This window comes from Salmo trutta, chromosome 1 (genome assembly GCF_901001165.1).
Source record: "Salmo trutta chromosome 1, fSalTru1.1, whole genome shotgun sequence".
NCBI lineage: Eukaryota > Metazoa > Chordata > Actinopteri > Salmoniformes > Salmonidae > Salmo > Salmo trutta.
In genome coordinates, this window is record NC_042957.1 from 4,472,869 (window position 1) to 4,490,565 (window position 17,697).

The 17,697-nt window shown below is 44.1% G+C and overlaps 1 protein-coding gene across 9 annotated transcripts; it reads left to right on the forward strand.

Moving 5' to 3' along the window:
- Positions 1 to 230: 230 nt before the first annotated feature.
- Positions 231 to 17,151, forward strand: zc3h14 (zinc finger CCCH-type containing 14). Of its 9 annotated transcripts, none has more exons than XM_029694748.1 (18): positions 231 to 431; positions 1,151 to 1,193; positions 1,359 to 1,473; positions 1,629 to 1,720; positions 2,365 to 2,518; positions 2,789 to 3,161; positions 3,447 to 3,634; positions 3,934 to 4,034; positions 4,205 to 4,381; positions 6,622 to 6,705; positions 11,337 to 11,458; positions 12,375 to 12,565; positions 12,868 to 13,091; positions 14,236 to 14,371; positions 14,583 to 14,728; positions 15,254 to 15,333; positions 15,523 to 15,629; positions 16,456 to 17,151. In XM_029694748.1, exons 1-18 carry the CDS (start codon positions 396 to 398, stop codon positions 16,457 to 16,459), a joined length of 2,373 nt encoding a protein of 790 aa, XP_029550608.1. In that variant the 5' UTR covers positions 231 to 395; the 3' UTR covers positions 16,460 to 17,151. The 9 variants fall into 9 exon arrangements, with proteins under 9 accessions (XP_029550608.1, XP_029550434.1, XP_029550691.1 ...); XM_029694574.1 differs by having other exon boundaries at positions 232 to 431; positions 2,786 to 3,161; XM_029694831.1 differs by having other exon boundaries at positions 232 to 431; positions 2,786 to 3,161; positions 4,205 to 4,360.
- Positions 17,152 to 17,697: the final 546 nt, after the last annotated feature.

The window sequence follows — 17,697 nt, forward strand, 5'->3', positions numbered from 1 at the left end:
AATGGCTAAATGAATTCCGGACATTATTAATAAGGGTCTTCCTTACTGATGTATAATGAGAACGGGATGATAAAATAAAATAATATCGTGAGTGATTTAGGAATAAAATGAAGCCTTAAGTAATGGTAGTTCATTATTGTATTTATGTATTTATTTATTCACCCATAATAAAAGAAAGCTGAAAAACAGTCGGTTGGGCTGTGCCCCGCACCTTGCTACCGGAGACTCCACCATCCCACATTGCATTGCGAATGTGTTTGCTAGCATTTAGCATTTAGCATTCAGTGGCGTTAGTGTTTTTGTAGGGAAGGACATGTTGTTTTAGTGAATAACCTACTTAAAAAAAAATATTATTAATAACGACTCTTAGTGTATTAGGTACAGCGAACGCAAACATGGAGATCGGCACAGAGATAAGCAAGAAAATACGGGTGAGGTCATTTGGATGCTAGTTATTTGTCTTATTAACTCTCTAGTTAGGTAGCTAACGCTAGTTAGCTAGCTAGCTAACGGTGCCATCTTTATTTTTATTTTTTAAGCTAACGGTGCTACCTTGCTATTAGCTCAACTGACGTTAGCTAGCTAGCTAACTAACCCATGAGAGAATTTGTACAAATGTACAAACAACCCAGAAATATGCCTATTAGGGACCCAGTACTGTAACTCACATGTTGGAAGTCCACAACAGCTCTAAGGTGTTCCCCCCGGTTGCTTGTACATTTTTATTAAAACCTTTGTTTAGAAGTAATGTTAGCTAACTACAAACCGGCGGTAAATGAAGATAGCTAACGTTAGTTGCGCTGTAAAACTCCATATTTTGTGAGTAACCAACACATTTTGACATTAACGCTTGCAGAACAGTAGCTTTGGGACACAACATCGGGAGTGTGTAGAATGGGAGTTTGAATCGGAGCTTTCTGACCGTAAATTGGATTTCTAACGCAAATATACTGGTTCAACTATGTCTAAATTTGATATTTCAATGTCCAATTTTTCAGTTTATTACCCAAACAGGGGTGGGGAATAGACATTGTTATTGTTTCTACTGCTGATTGCTGCTTTAAATGTTCAACCGGACCTGGTACCTAGTAACTAAGTTGTTTTCTGGCCCAAGGCTAGCAATTGACAATATATTGTTATTTTCTTCCAGGCTGCTATCAAGGGAAAGCTTCAAGAACTCGGTGCCTATGTTGGTTAGTGTGAATATTGACCTCAGCTTCTGATCTGCAGCAATTCATCTGACTGCTGTTGACATTATATATATATATATATACAATTATAATATTTCTATGGATGTTGACCTTCTACCAAGGGTTCTAGAATATAATACGTTTTTCTGATTGTTCTCTCTCCCCTAGATGAAGAGTTACCAGACTATATCATGGTGATGGTAGCCAACAAGAAGACTTCACAGCAGATGTCTGATGACCTGTCCCTCTTCCTCGGCAACAATACCATCAAGTTTACTGTCTGGTACGTATGCGACCAGCTATCCCTGGTCCCAGAAATTCTAAAGTCATTGTCTCGCTATTTGGCAGTTATAGCAAGTGTCTTGAGTTGAGAAGATTGTTTGGGTGTAACTTTGTATTTTTTATTTCAATGGTTCTAAGTATGGTGTGATGTTACAGGTTACATGGAGTCCTGGAGAAGCTGAGGTCTGTGGCAGTAGGTGAGTTCAGGTTACATGGAGTCCTGGAGAAGCTGAGGTCTGTGGCAGTAGGTAAGTTACAGGTTACATGGAGTCCTGGAGAAGCTGAGGTCTGTGGCAGTAGGTAAGTTCAGGTTATATGGAGCCCTGGAGAAGCTGAGGTCTGTGGCAGTAGGTAAGTTCAGGTTACATGGAGTCCTGGAGAAGCTGAGGTCTGTGGCTAAGTTCCAGTGACCACAAAGGAGTACCAGCTCCCTAGGTGAAAAAGTCAAAATATACTGTATTGAACAGAGTATCTCACCATATGTATTTATTTAACCTTTATTTAACTAGGCAAGTCGGTTAAGAACAAATTGTTATTTACAATGACGGCCTACCCCAGCCAAACCCGGACGACGCAGGGCCAATTGTTATACACCTAGATTTGAACCAGGGACTGTAATGGCGCCCCTTGCACTGAGATGCAGTGCTTTAGACTGCTGCGCCACTAGATTCCCACCCTAGTGGGAATTGAAAGACCTTGAGTCGTTCGATGCCAAAACAAACAACCCCTAAGAGAGGATTGTAACAGTCTTATCAAGGCTAGGAACGTTACAACACTATAGCATAAAGTAGTCTAGCTATTTGAGTATGTTGTAGAGCTGGCTTTGACCAGTATTATATCTATCTTTACCCTTGTATAGCTAAATTGACAATCTCTCTGTGTGTGTATCAAGAACCCGCGTCCCTGAGGCCTCAGCTGTACTCCGACACTGGCACCTCATCAGGGAAGAGTGAGTGGAAGGGGGAGGAGTCAAAGGGCCTTGCGGTGTCCAGCTCACGCTCTGATAGGACAGAGGCCCGTGTGTCAAGCTCTGCCCATGAGCACAGGTACGGGTTGAGTTTCTCAAACATTGATTAGCTATATATTGAAAAGGCCATGCCATGTTCACTGAAATCACCATGGTTCGGGTTGGCTTGGATCATGTGAAAGACCCCGTAACACATTTATTTAATTCAGAAGTAGCTCCTCAGACAAGACCTCAACACCTACATGTGGATCAATTAATTGCCGTGAAGCCTCAGCATTTTATTGCAACCAAACAGGGTGAAACGGCTCATACTCACACACACTAACATCACTGTCATTCTGTCCAGAAGGGTCTCCTCAGACAGAACTTCCTCGTCCCGCCTCACCTCCACGGTCAAGCCCCTGATGGACCCTCCCTCCTCCGAGGCCGTCATCGACATCAAGCCCGAGCTAGACGATGACCTCATCGGCGAGGACCCCGTGGACATGGGCGTCCTCCCAGGTCGCCTGCGTGGATCCACCTCCGGAGGAGGGCGGGCATCAGCTCAGATCTACAGGCCACCCCAGGGCAGGTCCTCCTCAGGGACAGGCAGGTCGGCGGACGCCTATAGGTCCTCAGAGGGGTCCTCGGGGTCTCACAGCAGACAGCAGCACAGCAACCATCACCTGGACAGTAGGAGCAGCAGAGACAGCAGGCCATACAGAGAGGGAGGCAGCAGCAGGGTGCAGATTGTTTACGTATTACCTTTATTAAGTCAAGGGTCAAGGGCCTCCAATACATCAGAAATACATCCTTCCTCATTTTCTTGACATAATCAGAGATCAAGAAGTGATTTTAGATTGGTGAAACCACCGTATTACTTTTAATCATTCCAACCAATGAGATCTCTGATTACTTAAAGGAAAGAAGGATGCATTTCTTAATCATTTGAAATGGATCAAACTGTCGCCGGTCGGTACGGCTTTCCCGTGTCTGTCGCCAACCATCTCTGGTCTTGTTGTCTCCAGCAGCAGCAGGAGGAGGCTTCGAGGAAGCGCAAAGCCCCAGTGGTGAGCTCCGTGGTGCGGGTGAATCAGGCAGCAGACGGCGGTCGAGACAGTGATGAGGAGGAGGAGGATGATGATGAGGAAGATGAAGGATACGGGGTCAAGAACCTGTCTAGCAGAGTGTCCCTGCCTTCCAAACCAGAACGCAAGTAAGGGAACACACACACACACACACACACACACACTATCCCTCTACCTCTGTTACTCTCTCCTTTCCACATGTTCATCTACTCTGTATGTTTTGCTTCTTGTTGTGTTGAGTAGCAACTCTTGATTCCAGATAGTTAAGGGGAACACCTTAGGACAGCAGCAGAACTGTTTTCAACATCCCTACTTTCACATTACTGGTACACTCTGTTGGGACACCCCCATTACTGGTACACTCTGTTGGGACACCCCCCCCCAGGGGGTTGTCTGTGTGTTGACCCATGTCTCGGTGCGTTTCTAGACCCTCCCTGCCCCCGGCCAAACAAGCCAACAAGAACCTGCTACTGAGGGCTATGTCTGAGGCCCAGATCTCTATCAACAAGACTGCAGCCTACCCACCTAGTACGTTTCCCTCACGCTCTGTCAATCTGCCTTAATTAAACCAAGATTACATCTGACTATTAGAAATTACTACCTGTAATGTGTCGTCCTGTTTTATCATGACACCTATTACTGACTAAACTAATGAAAACATACTGTCAAAGAAACTGTATGAAACTTGTGTTTCCCAGTACCACAGAGACAGACTGTTCCGGTGGCACCCAGGACGCGTTCAACCAGTGACGAGATGAACGCAGCCATCCAACTGGTTCAGGAGCACCTCCACGGCCTGGTCCCCAGGGGGCAGTCTTACACCCCCTCAGAGCCTCAGCCCCCCAGGCAGCTAGGTAAGAGCCCCAGCACCCCAGGTAAGACCCCCCAGGCAAGACCCCCCAGGCAGCTAGGTAAATCAGACTCCAAGGCCCAATCCTAAATTACCCCTAATCCCTATGGAAATCTGAGAGATGTTCAATGGCGCCGGAGGAGATTGCTGCTGTTTTACGGTCTCCTAAACAATTGTGTGTTATTTGTAACTTACTTTGTAAATTTTTCTGCAACTGTCATTTATGACCGAAAAGAGCTTCTAGATATCAGGACAGCGATTACTCACCTCGTACTGGACGAAGATTTTTTTTCTTTAACGAATCAGACGCGAAGGATTTACTTCAGACACCAGACAAGACCCAAACTCCTGTGATTCGCATTAGAAAGAGACAGAGATATCGGGGACGTAGGTTGGGGTGCCTTGTAAGGATCCGACGGCGAGTGGGTAATCTTCCATTAACATCGGTCCTATTAGTCAACGTACAATCATTGGATAACAAAATAGAGCTACGATCACAAATATCCTACCAACGGGACATTAAAAACTCTATCTTATGTTTCATCGAGTCGTGGCTGAACGATGACATGAGTAACATACAGTTGGCTGGGTTTACACTGCTTCTGCAAGATAGAACAGCTGCCTCTGGTAAGACGAGGGGTGGTGTGTTTTGTATATTTGTAAACAACAGCTGGTTCATGAAATCTAATAGTAAGGAAGTTTCTAGGTTTTGCTCGCCTGAGTTAGAGTATCTCATGATAAGCTATAGACCACACTATTTACTAGGAGTTTATCTATATTTTTCGTAGCTGTCTATTTACCACCACAAACCGATGCTGGTACTAAGACCACACTCAGAGCTGTATAAGACCATAAGCAAACAGGAAAAGTAGCGGCAGGTAGCCTAGTGGTTAGAGCGTTGGGCCAGTAACCGAAAGGTTGCTAGATCGAATCCTCGAGCTGACAAGGTAAAAATCTGTCGTTCTGCCCCTGAACAAGGCAGTTAACCCACTGTTCCTAGGCCGTCATTATAAATAAGAATTTATTCTTAACTGACTTGCCTAGTTAAATAAAAAAATTGGGGCGGCGCTCCTAGTGGCCGGGGACTTTAATGCAGGGAAACTTAAATCAGTTTTACCTCCTTTCTACCAGCATGTTAAATGTGCAACCAGAGGAAAACAACTCTGGACCACCTATACTCCACACACAGAGACGCATACAAAGCTCTCCCTCACCCTCCATTTGGAATATCTGACCATAATGCTATCCTCCTGATTTGCGCTTACAAGCAAAAATCTAAAGCAGGAAGTACCAGTGATTCGATCAATAAAGAAGTGGTCAGGTGACGCAGATGCTAAACTACAGGACCGTTTTTGCCAGCACAGACTGGAATATGTTCCGGGGTTCTTCCGATGGCATTGAGGAGAACACCAACCACATCTCTCACTTCATCAATAAGTGCATCGATGACGTCGTCCCCACAGTGACAGTACGTACGTACATACCCCAACCAGAAGCCATGGATTACAGGCAATATCCGCACTGAGCTAAAGGGTAGAGCTGCCGCTTTCAAGGAGCGGAACTCTAACCCAGATGCTTGATGTCCTACGACGAACCATCAAACAGGAAAAGCGTCAATACAGGACCAAGATTGAATTGAATTACACTGATGTGGCATGGCTACCCAGACTATTTGCATTGCCCCCCCCCCCCCATCTCTTTTACGCTGCTGTTACTCTGTTATTATCTATGCATAGTCACTAACTCTACCTACATGTACATATAACCTCAATTACTTCGACTAACCGGTGCCCCCGCACATTGGCTCTGTACCAGTACCCCCTGTATATCGCCTTGCTACTGTTATTTTACTGCTGCTCTTTAATTATTTTTTATTTTTATTTTTTATTTTAACTGCATTGTTGTTTAGGGGCTTGTAATTAAGCATTTCACTGTAAGGTTTACACCTGTTGTATTTGGCGCATGTGAATGGGATTTGATTGCTATAAGCAAGTAACTTACACCTAGCATAATCAGAGAGCAAACTTCTATATTGAGTACACCTTTCAAATCCACTCAGCTCTCTGCATAGGGTCTAGGGTTGGAATTGGAATTGGGCCCATGGTTTCTCATTACAGAAGGAGCATGAATGTTGTGTCACGTGCACTATTACAGTGAAAAGCCATTTAAATTTTTTTTTTTTTTTTTTTGCAAGCTCCAAATCCAACAATGCAATAATCAATATTACTGCATTGTCCTGACTATGACTGTACTGGTCTCTCCCAGTAGTTCAGTCTCGTTCGCTGGCCTCTCGGCTGCAGTTAGATGTGCCAGAAGACAACATGAGAGCACAGCACAGTGACTATTTAGGTGAGTCTGTCGCATCCTAACTAGAAGTCTTTATGGATCCACCAAGGCTACAGCGGGTTCGGATCCAGAATTCCAAATAATGTCACGGGTAATGGGTCGGCTCTGATATGATCAAATAAAATGTTATTAGTGACGCCACACGTATTTTGTAGATGTTATCGCAAGTGCAGTGAAATGCTGATGTTTCTATATATATACACTGCTCAAAAAAATAAAGGGAACACTTAAACAACACAATGTAACTCCAAGTCAATCACACTTCTGTGAAATCAAACTTAGGAAGCAACACTGATTGACAATAAATTTCACATGCTGTTGTGCAAATGGAATAGACAACACGTGGAAATTATAGGCAATTAGCAAGACACCCCCAATAAAGGAGTGGTTCTGCAGGTGGTGACCACAGACCACTTCTCAGTTCCTATGCTTCCTGGCTGATGTTTTGGTCACTTTTGAATGCTGGCGGTGCTTTCACTCTAGTGGTAGCATGAGACTGAGTCTACAACCCACACAAGTGGCTCAGGTAGTGCAGCTCATCCAGGATGGCACATCAATGCAAGCTGTGGCAAGAAGGTTTGCTGTGTCTGTCAGCGTAGTGTCCAGAGCATGGAGGCGCTACCAGGAGACAGGCCAGTACATCAGGAGACGTGGAGGAGGCCGTAGGAGCGCAACAACCCAGCAGCAGGACCGCTACCTCCGCCTTTGTGCAAGGAGGAGCAGGAGAAGCACTGCCAGAGCCCTGCAAAATGACCTCCAGCAGGCCACAAATCTGCATGTGTCTGCTCAAACGGTCAGAAACAGACTCCATGAGGGTGGTATAAGGGCCCGACGTCCACAGGTGGGGGTTGTGCTTACAGCCCAACACCGTGCAGGACGTTTGGCATTTGCCAGAGAACACCAAGATTGGCAAATTCGCCACTGGCGCCCTGTGCTCTTCACAGATGAAAGCAGGTTCACACTGAGCACGTGACAGACGTGACAGAGTCTGGAGACGCCGTGGAGAACGTTCTGCTGCCTGCAACAACCTCCAGCACGACCGGTTTGGCGGTGGGTCAGTCATGGTGTGGGGTGGCATTTCTTTGGGGGGCCGCACAGCCCTCCATGTGCTCGCCAGAGGTAGCCTGACTGCCATTAGGTACCGAGATGAGATCCTCAGACCCCTTGTGAGACCATATGCTGGTGTGGTTGGCCCTGGGTTCCTCCTCATGCAAGACAATGCTAGACCTCATGTGGCTGGAGTGTGTCAGCAGTTCCTGCAAGAGGAAGGCATTGATGCTATGGACTGGCCCGCCCGTTCCCCAGACCTGAATCCAATTGAGCACATCTGGGACATCATGTCTCGCTCCATCCACCAACGCCACATTGCACCACAGACTGTCCAGGAGTTGGCAGATGCTTTAGTCCAGGTCTGGGAGGAGATCCCTCAGGAGACCATCCGCCACCTCATCAGGAGCATGCCCAGGCGTTGTAGGGAGGTCATACAGGCACGTGGATGCCACACACACTACCGAGCCTCATTTTGACTTGTTTTAAGGACATTACATCAAAGTTGGATCAGCCTGTTGTGTGGTTTTCCACTTTAATTTTGAGCGTGACTCCAAATCCAGACCTCCATGGGTTGATAAATTGGATTTCTATTGATTATTTTTGTGATTTTTGTTGTCAGTACATTCAACTATTTAAAGAAAAAAGTATTTAATAAGATTATTTCTTTCATTCAGATCTAGGATGTGTTGTTTAAGTGTTCCCTTTATTTTTTTTGAGCAGTATAGCTCCATCAGCAGTAATACCGAACAAAACTACACAAATCCCCCAAAATAAAGACATTTAAGAAATATCAGAACGAGCAGTGTCTGGACTGTACTGAACTAAAATATAAAATTTTTGCCACAACATGTAAAGTGTTGGTCCCATGTTTCATGAGCTGAAATAAAAAGATCCCTGAAATGTTCTAATATGAATGAAAAGCTTTTTTCTCTCAAATGTTGTGCACAAATTTGTTTACATCCCTGTTAGTGAGAATTTCTCCTTTGCCAAGATAATCCATCCACCTGACAGGCTGTGGCATATCAAGAAGCTGATTAAACAGCATGATCATTACACAAGTGCACCTTGTACTTGGGGAGAATAAAAGGCCACTCTAAAATGTGCCGTTTTGCTTATGGTAGAGAAATTAACATTAAATTCTCTGCTAACAGCTCGTGTAGCTATTCCTGCAGTCAGCATGCCAATTGCACGCTCCCTTAACTTTTAGTGGCCTTTTATTGTCAATATTCAGACCCCTTCACTTTGTTCCACATTTTGTTACGTTACAGCCTAATTCTAAAATGTATTCAATTGTTTTTTCCCCTCATCAATCTACACACATTACCCCATAATCACAAAGCAAAAACTAAATTTAAAAAGAAAACATATTACATTTACATAAGTATTCAGACCCTTTACTCAGTACTTTGTTGAAGCACCTTTGACAGTGATTACAACCTCGAGTCTTCTTGGGTATGACGCTACAAGCTTGGCACACCTGTATTTCGCGAGTTTCTCTCATTCTGCTCTGCAGAGCCTCTCAAGCTCTGTCAGGTTGGATGGGGAGTGTCACTGCACAGCTATTTTCATGTCTCCAGAGATGTTCAATCATGTTCAAGTCCGGGCTCTGGCTCGGCAACTCCAAGACATTCAGAAACTTGTCCTGAAGCCATTCCTGCGTTGTCTTGGCTGTGTGCTTAGGGTTGTAGTCTTATTGGAAGGTGAACCTTTGTCCCAGTCTGAGGTCCTGAGCGCTCTGGAGCAGGTTTTCATCAAGGATCTCTCTGTACTTTGCTCCGTTCATCTTTCCCTCGATCCTGACTAGTCTCCCAGTCCCTGCCGCTGAAAAACATCCCACAGCATGATGCCGCCACCACCATACTTTACCGTAGGGATGGTATTGGCCAGGTGATGAGCGGTGCCTGGTTTCCTCCAGACGTGACGCTTGGCATTCAGGCCTAAGAGTTCAATCTTGGTTTCACCAGACCAGAGAATCTTGTTTCTCATGGTCTGAGTCCTTTAGGTGCCCTTTGGCAAACTCCAAGTGGGCTGTCATGTGCCTTTTACTGAGGAGTGGCTTCCGTCTGGCCACTCTACCATAAAGGCCTGATTGGTGGAGTGCTGCAGAGATGTTTTTTGTTTCTGGAAGATTCTCCCATCTCCACAGAGGAACTCTGGAGCTTTGTCAGAGTGACTATCGGGTTCTTGGTCACCTCCCTGACCAAGGCCCTTCTCCCCAGATTGCTCAGTTTGGCAGGGTGGCCAGCTCTAGGAAGAGTCTTGGTGGTTCCAAATTCTTCCATTCCAGAATGATGGAGGCCACTGTGTTCTTGCGGACCTTCAATGCTGCAGAAATGTTTTGGTCCCCTTCCCCAGATCTGTGCCTCGACACAATCCTGTCTCGGAGCTCTACGGACAATTCCTTCGACCTCGTGGCTTGGTTTTTGCTCTGACTTGCACTGTCAACTGTGCAATGGAAACAGGATGCACCTGAGCCCAATATCGAGTCTCATTACATAGGGTCTGAATACTTCTGTAAATAAGCTATCTCAATTTTTTTATTTTTAATACATTTTCAAAGAAATCTAAACCTGTTTTCGCTTTGTCATTATGGGGTATTGTGTGTAGATTGAGGACTGTTTTGTCCAACGTTGCGTGATTAGTGCTTTTTGAGGGCGGTTCAATTATAAAATAATTCAAAAAAATTATGGGTTTCTATAATTTTTTAGAAACATTAAATACATTGAAATTATGACTTATTTCAGAGCTTTTTAATGGAAAAGCCAAAAATAGTGAACATTCATTTGCCAAAATATTACATTGTCTCTGTCCCGACATCAATAGAAAAATAATGAATTACTATGGAAAAAATAAAATATTTTAATTACTTTAGTTTTTCTTTCTTTACTTAATTTTTCATCCTTAAACAATTCTCATCTCTCCTCAGGAAGTATCAGCCAGCCAGACAACGTTCTCGCTCTGCTCTCCATACTGTACTGTCTTTAGTCGTCCTATTTAGCTAGGCAAGCCTGCCTGAACATGCTGTCTGACTAAATCATTTGACTAGTTCTTCAAAATGTACTTTCTCTCACTCCCTCTCTCTCTCTCTGTGTCTCTCCTCGTGTTGTGTACATTCCTCTCTCATACGGTCTGTGTGTATCTAACTTAAAGTAGCAGGCATAAGTGTATCCATCTCTGTCTGAGCTGGAAAGAACAGGCACAATGGATTATGGTCATTGCAGTTAATTACCACGTTTATGCACTGAATTAGGTTGAATATTTGCTTAATGAAAACTAAACTACCTTCAGCCCAGTGTCCCACATAGTTCTTGACTCGATTTCTCTCATGAATGATTTGATTTCTCTCTAGAAAAACGGCACGTTGGGCTCACAAAAATAACTAAATGAAATTCAAGTAATTTAACTGACATTAGTCAATTAATTTTAATAACAAACAAAAAACATTTACCTACATTTTGGTTAATCGCTCACCGCTACTAACACACTGGCAAGTAGGACTGTTTAACTCAGGGGACCAACTCCTTCACGTCTGATTTTTGGATCAACTAACAAAATATCGTTTTCCTCACATCATCCTTGTGCAGCTCTGGAGGTGGCTGAGGGGAGTGTTCTGAAGCCATTTGACACGCGCTCCTTCATCGTGAGGAGGCCTGAACTGGATGAGGAACTGGTTCCTGTCCGGAGCAGACTGGGACAACTGGACAAGGTGATGATGATGAACATAACGAATTATATCCATTTAGCCCAACAACAACAAAAAAAACGCTTTCCATGTTAGCATGGAAATACATTTAGACAGGCTGAAGTCTAAGCTATTGGGGGGGTTCTACTAGGCTTACATATGGAATTGTTTTAAGATGGTTATATGGAATTGTTTTAAGATGGTTATACCATGGATCACTTAGCTCTTTTGATTTAGTATTTTAGGACCCCTTTAGGTATTTATTTCACCTTTTATTTAACCAGGTAGGCCAGTTGAGAACAAGTTTTCATTTACAATAGTTTTACTTTATTATTTAGATTTTTTTTTTGAATTTGGCCTTTACTACTGTAGACCAGAGAAACGCATTGAATAACAGAACAGACAAACAATAAATCATAAGGTTTTGAAGTGTCTGTCCTGAATCTAGGACCGGGGTATTCAACTCTGACCCCTGTGAGGTCCGGAGCTTGCTGCTTTTTTCTTCTACCTGATTATTAATTGCAGACACCTGGTGTCCCAGGTCTAAATCAGGCCGTGATGAGAGGGGAACAATGTAAACCCGCAGTGGAACTGGCTTTGAGGTCCAGAGTTATTTGAGGGATTTCAAAACTACTTCAATTCCTGTTTTTTTTTTTTTTAAACCGGTACCGTGGTTACTTTCAGACGAGTCCTGTGACACTTGTGAGGGTCGTAGAGCAAAATGGAGAACACCATCGTGTTCGTGAGTCATCTTTCCATAGAGGGGTCCTATTAGTTTTGTTGGTCAAAATGTTTTCGTGAGACCTAGGCAGATGGATTGAGACATGAAGATACACGTAACCACTCTATTGTGATCTCATAGAGTAACAACTGTATTTTTTTTTTAAGTCATTGAGTATAACACAACCTGAATATCTTATTTCCACTGTGGTCCTGTTAGGTGCCTATGACGAGTAGGCTGGGGTTAGAGGAGGTGCCTCCTCCTATTAGGAGTAGACTGGGACTGGAGGAAGTGGCACCTCCTATGAGGAGTAGACGGGAGGAGACCACAGTGCCTATGAGGAGCAGGCTGGGAGCCATGGTCAAGGAGGAGATCCAGCCAGCTACTCCACGCATGGTGCAGCCAGCCAGGTATATCATACTGACTACCCTCTTCGTGACTCGCGCTGACTACCCTCTTCGTGACTCGCGCTGACTACCCTCTTCGTGACTCGCGCTGACTACCCTCTTCGTGACTCGCGCTGACTACCCTCTTCGTGACTCGCGCTGACGCTGCCCTCTTCGGGACTCGTAGTGTGCTGGCTCAGATATTTTCTTTATACGTCATTGTTGCAGCAGCATGGCTCACTGAAAACAAGCGAAGTAAACAAAACTGTCATAATGCTTTTGTCTGTCTCCCTTCCTCTGCCTCCCTCTGCCTTCCTCCCTCCTAGCAGTGAGAAGGCTGAAGCCGTGGGGTCAGCCAGTCCTAAGTTCATTGTGACCCTGGATGGGGTTCCTAGCCCCCTGGGTAACCTAGGAGATTGTGACATGGAGACAGATGACAGTTATCCTAAACCAACCAAGACCATCATGCCTGACCCCTCCATCCACCTCGGAACAAAACCCAAACTCAGCATCCACCACAGACTGCAGGGGGAACCACAATACCCTGATGGTAAAGGGATTGATTTATTTATTCATTCATTTATTGGCAAAATGGTTATAAATAAAATGCTTTTTTTTTTTTTTTTGCTTCTATAATTAGTATTAGGGTGTGAGCCTTGACACTCGGGTATTACAATTGTGAAGTCTTTTTCAGTGGTTAAGCACTTCCACCTGTCAGCACTTGATTCATCATTATTACTAGTGACTGATCATAATAGTCCCCACCAGATGTTGTTCTGATTGGCTGTCTCTGTATAGCAGCTGAGGCTACCACACCAGATGTTGTTCTGATTGGCTGTCTCTGTATAACAGCTGAGGCTACCACACCAGATGTTGTTCTGATTGGCTGTCTCTGTATAACAGCTGAGGCTACCACACCAGATGTTGTTCTGATTGGCTGTCTCTGTATAACAGCTGAGGCTACCACACCAGATGTTGTTCTGATTGGCTGTCTCTGTATAACAGCTGAGGCTACCACACCAGATGTTGTTCTGATTGGCTGTCTCTCTATAGCAGCTGAGGCTACCACACCAGATGTTGTTCTGATTGGCTGTCTCTGTATAACAGCTGAGGCTACCACACCAGATGTTGTTCTGATTGGCTGTCTCTGTATAACAGCTGAGGCTACCACACCAGATGTTGTTCTGATTGGCTGTCTCTGTATAACAGCTGAGGCTACCACACCAGAGGCTACCACACCAGATGTTGTTCTGATTGGCTGTCTCTGTATAACAGCTGAGGCTACCACACCAGTCAGCCACACTGACACTTTCTGTCAACTACCCTATAGCTCCTCTAGGATTTCAACGTTGTCCTAAGTGACCAGTTTTTTGGGCTAGTCTGTAACCTGACTGGGGATGTTCACCAGTCACTACTGTCAGTGTCAGCCACCAAACTACAAGAAATCTGTATTTTTCAATGGAAAGAGGTTCTGGTGAGGTAAGGAGACTTTGGGCTGAGCAAGGTTCTCACTAGCCAGCTTTGACACTGTGCTGGATAGGGTACGAGTCAAAGTTTTTGTTTGGTATGCTTTTTTGTAAGAAACACCCAGAGAGCTAGGTGGATATCTTTCTACAGAGTCGTTTCTGGTCTAGGAAAGCCGGCCTTCATCTAAACTCTGTCATCCTTCTAATCGTGTCGTTCCTCGGTTTCAGAGTTAGGGATGGAGACTGAGGAGGAGGAAGAGGTGGGTCCTGTGAAGAGACAGAAGGTTCTGGAGAGGTGTAAGTTCTGGCCCGTCTGTAAGACTGGAGATGAGTGCGTTTACCACCACCCTACCACTCAGTGCAAGTAAGAACAACCTGAGTCAGATGGTTTTCCCTTTAGCCTCTAGAATGTTGAATAAAGACCGATAGACACTCCATGAATTGAAAATCAAAACAATGTCTGGGTTTTTGTGGAATTGTGGGGTTTTAAACCCTAAAGCTACATACAGTTAGATTTGTATTGGCTTGACTAATATGTTGTTCTCTCCTCCGTCCCCCCCTGTCTCTGTGGCTAGAACTTTCCCCAGCTGTAAGTTTGGGGACAAATGCCTTTTCGTCCATCCTAACTGTAAGTTTGACGGCAAGTGTTCCAAACCAGATTGTCCCTTCACTCACGTCAGCCGCAGAGGACCTGCCCCCTACACCCCCCCAATCAGACCAGGTACAGACACACCCCTTTAAGCACCGCCCCCAGTAGATTAGAACGTTGTGCTGCATTCATGACATGTGGGGAAACTCAGAAAATAGTACTTGTAAACTGGAAGCAATGAGTTGTGTGCTTTGAACTGATTTAAACGCTGATTGCTAATGGTGAACGAGCTAGGCCAACCATAAATTGAAAGTACAGCTGTCATACTCCTATTCAAATTATAATGTTAAAAAAAAACATATTTTATGAGATGTTATGAACGCAGGAATAGATTAGGATGTTTGTATATGTTCGTTATTAAATGTGTAGATATTACCAGTTGAGATTTTACCTTTTTATTTGATGTCTTCTACCTTTGTATCTAACAGTAGTGTTTTAACTGGTGTTACTTTAATTACAGTGTCTCCAGTCCAGCAGTGTTTTAACTGGTGTTACTTTAATTACAGTGTCTCCAGTCCAGCAGTGTTTTAACTGGTTTAATTACAGTACCTCCAGTCCAGACCAGCAGTGTTTTAACTGGTGTTACTTTAATTACAGTGCCTCCAGTCCAGACCAGCAGTGTCTGCCGTTTCTTCCCAGAGTGTAAGAAGATGGACTGTCTCTTCTACCACCCCAAGGTCAGAACGATACTCTAGGACCATGAGATTGAAAGGAGTTTGTCCTCAAATACCTGTTTCAGCTGTTTTGTTTATAAAATCTTTCATTAGGCACTAGTAAGGAAATAATGAATGTTTTGAGTGCTGATCGAAATGTTTCTGTATAACTTCAAGATGATGTTTGAAGACTGTTTTTATTTTCTCTGTCAGCCTTGTCGGTTTGGAGTCCTGTGTAAACGTACTGGCTGCACCTTCTACCACCCCACTGCCCCGGTCCCTCCCAGACACGCCCTCAAGTGGACTAAGGCCCAGAGCAGGTAACCAGGCATTACATACCTAGTATTACCTACCCAGAGCAGGTAACCAGGCATTACATACCTAGTATTACCTACCCAGAACAGGTAACCAGGCATTACATACCTAGTATTACCTACCCAGAACAGGTAACCAGGCATTACATACCTAGTATTACCTACCCAGAACAGGTAACCAGGCATTACATACCTAGTATTACCTACCCAGAACAGGTAACCAGGCATTACCTACCCAGAACAGGTAACCAGGCATTACCTACCCAGTATTACCTACCCAGAACGGGTAACCAGGCATTACCTACCCAGAACAGGTAACCAGGCATTACCTACCTATCATTACCTACCCAGAACAGGTAACCAGGCATTACCTACCCAGAACGGGTAACCAGGCATACCTACCTAGTATTACCTACCCAGAACAGGTAACCAGGCATTACATACCCAGAACAGGTAACCAGGCATTACCTACCTAGTATTACCTACCCAGAACAGGTAACCAGGCATACCTACCTAGTATTACCTACCCAGAACAGGTAACCAGGCATACCTACCCAGTATTACCTACCCAGAACAGGTAACCAGGCATACCTACCCAGTATTACCTACCCAGAACAAACTCTACATACTTAACGTTCCCTCTCATAACTTCCGTGGTGTGCTTTTAAAAGCTGGAACACATGTTGTTTTGCCATTCATCATTTGTTATGCAACATATTTTACTGGTACTTTGTTCAAATCCAAGTAACTGAAATGATGTCTCATGAAAATCTCAAAACTGTGTCCTATTTGGTCCTAATGCTCTTCTTTTATTTTCCTTGTATCTTCCTAGCTAGACTACAAGAGTACCTGAGACTGACCGAGTCCAAGATGATGTGAAACTATAGAACAGGGTTCCCCAACTGGTGGCCTGCGGGCTGAATTTGGCCCGCAGCTGATTTTATTTGCCCCGCCTCCAAGTTTTCTGAGCAAAAATAAAGTGTTTATTATTGTTGGACATAAGACTGTGTAAAAACACCAGCATTTCAGCTTCAAGTGATTTTAACTTTGGAAATGTGTTCCAAACTATTCCCATGCATAATAAAGAGATTTGATTTGTATACAAATGTAAGCAAAGTTTGAAGTAATTGTTTTAGTCAAATATATCTGGACTTCTTGCTATCAATTTGCAGTCTACAATTTATTTTTATTTTTTTAAGTTCTGGCCCCCTGAACATTCTTTAGAATTTTTTTGTTGTTGCCAGTTGCTGAATCTAGTTGATCCCTGCTGTAGAAGATATGGTCGTTGCCCGTGGCTGAATCTAGTTGATCCCTGCTGTAGAAGATATCATACTGTTCAGTTATTGTTTTATTCTCTTACGGTTTAATTATCAACGATCTGGTCAGTCCTTTATTTGTTTTTATTTCATTTTGTGAAACTGACCATTTTTTTTTAACCAGACAAAACTTACAGGGTTTTGTAAAGTTGTTGTACTGCACATTTTTTGGGGGGATAATGTTGAAAGTATATTAAAATACTCCATGTCAAGTTTGCTGGTCTGTGTATTTTCATAACCTCGTCCCCAGGATCAGTTGAGGGAGAGACCGATCATTACGCTGCTGGACTGACTGGGTGCCATCCCTTTAGATCTGTCTGGACCTGCTGTTTCTACACTGAACATCAGTCAAATGTATTTTGTAAAGCCCTCAGCAGCTGTCAAAAAGTGCTTTATATAGAAATCCAGCCAAAAACCCCAAAGAGCAAGGAATGCAGATGTAGAAGCACTGTGGCTAGGAACAATTCCCTAGATGGCAGGAACCTAGAGAGGAAGCAGGCTCTGACGGGATCTGATGAGGGGTGGGTGCTGAGGAGCCTGGTTACCCCAATGGCTGTGCCTCTGCCCAGTCATGTGAAATCCATAGATTAGGATCTAATGAATTTATTTAAATTGACTGGTTTCCTTCTATGAACTGTAACTCAGTAAAATCTTTGAAATTGTTGGATTTGTATTTTTGTGTGTGTGTGTGTGTGTGGACACCCCTTCAAATTAGTGGATTTGGCTCAGAACGGGACCACTGAGTGCTGAAGTGAGTT

Excerpts from the sequence above, each read along its gene's own strand:
- zc3h14 (XM_029694574.1), top strand. The coding sequence starts at position 396 with ATGGAGATCGGCACAGAGATAAGCAAGAAAATACGG. Across the intron at positions 432-1,150 it reads AGATAAGCAAGAAAATACGG|GCTGCTATCAAGGGAAAGCT; the intron begins GTGAGGTCATTT and ends ATTTTCTTCCAG. Across the intron at positions 1,721-2,364 it reads GCTGAGGTCTGTGGCAGTAG|AACCCGCGTCCCTGAGGCCT; the intron begins GTAAGTTACAGG and ends GTGTGTATCAAG.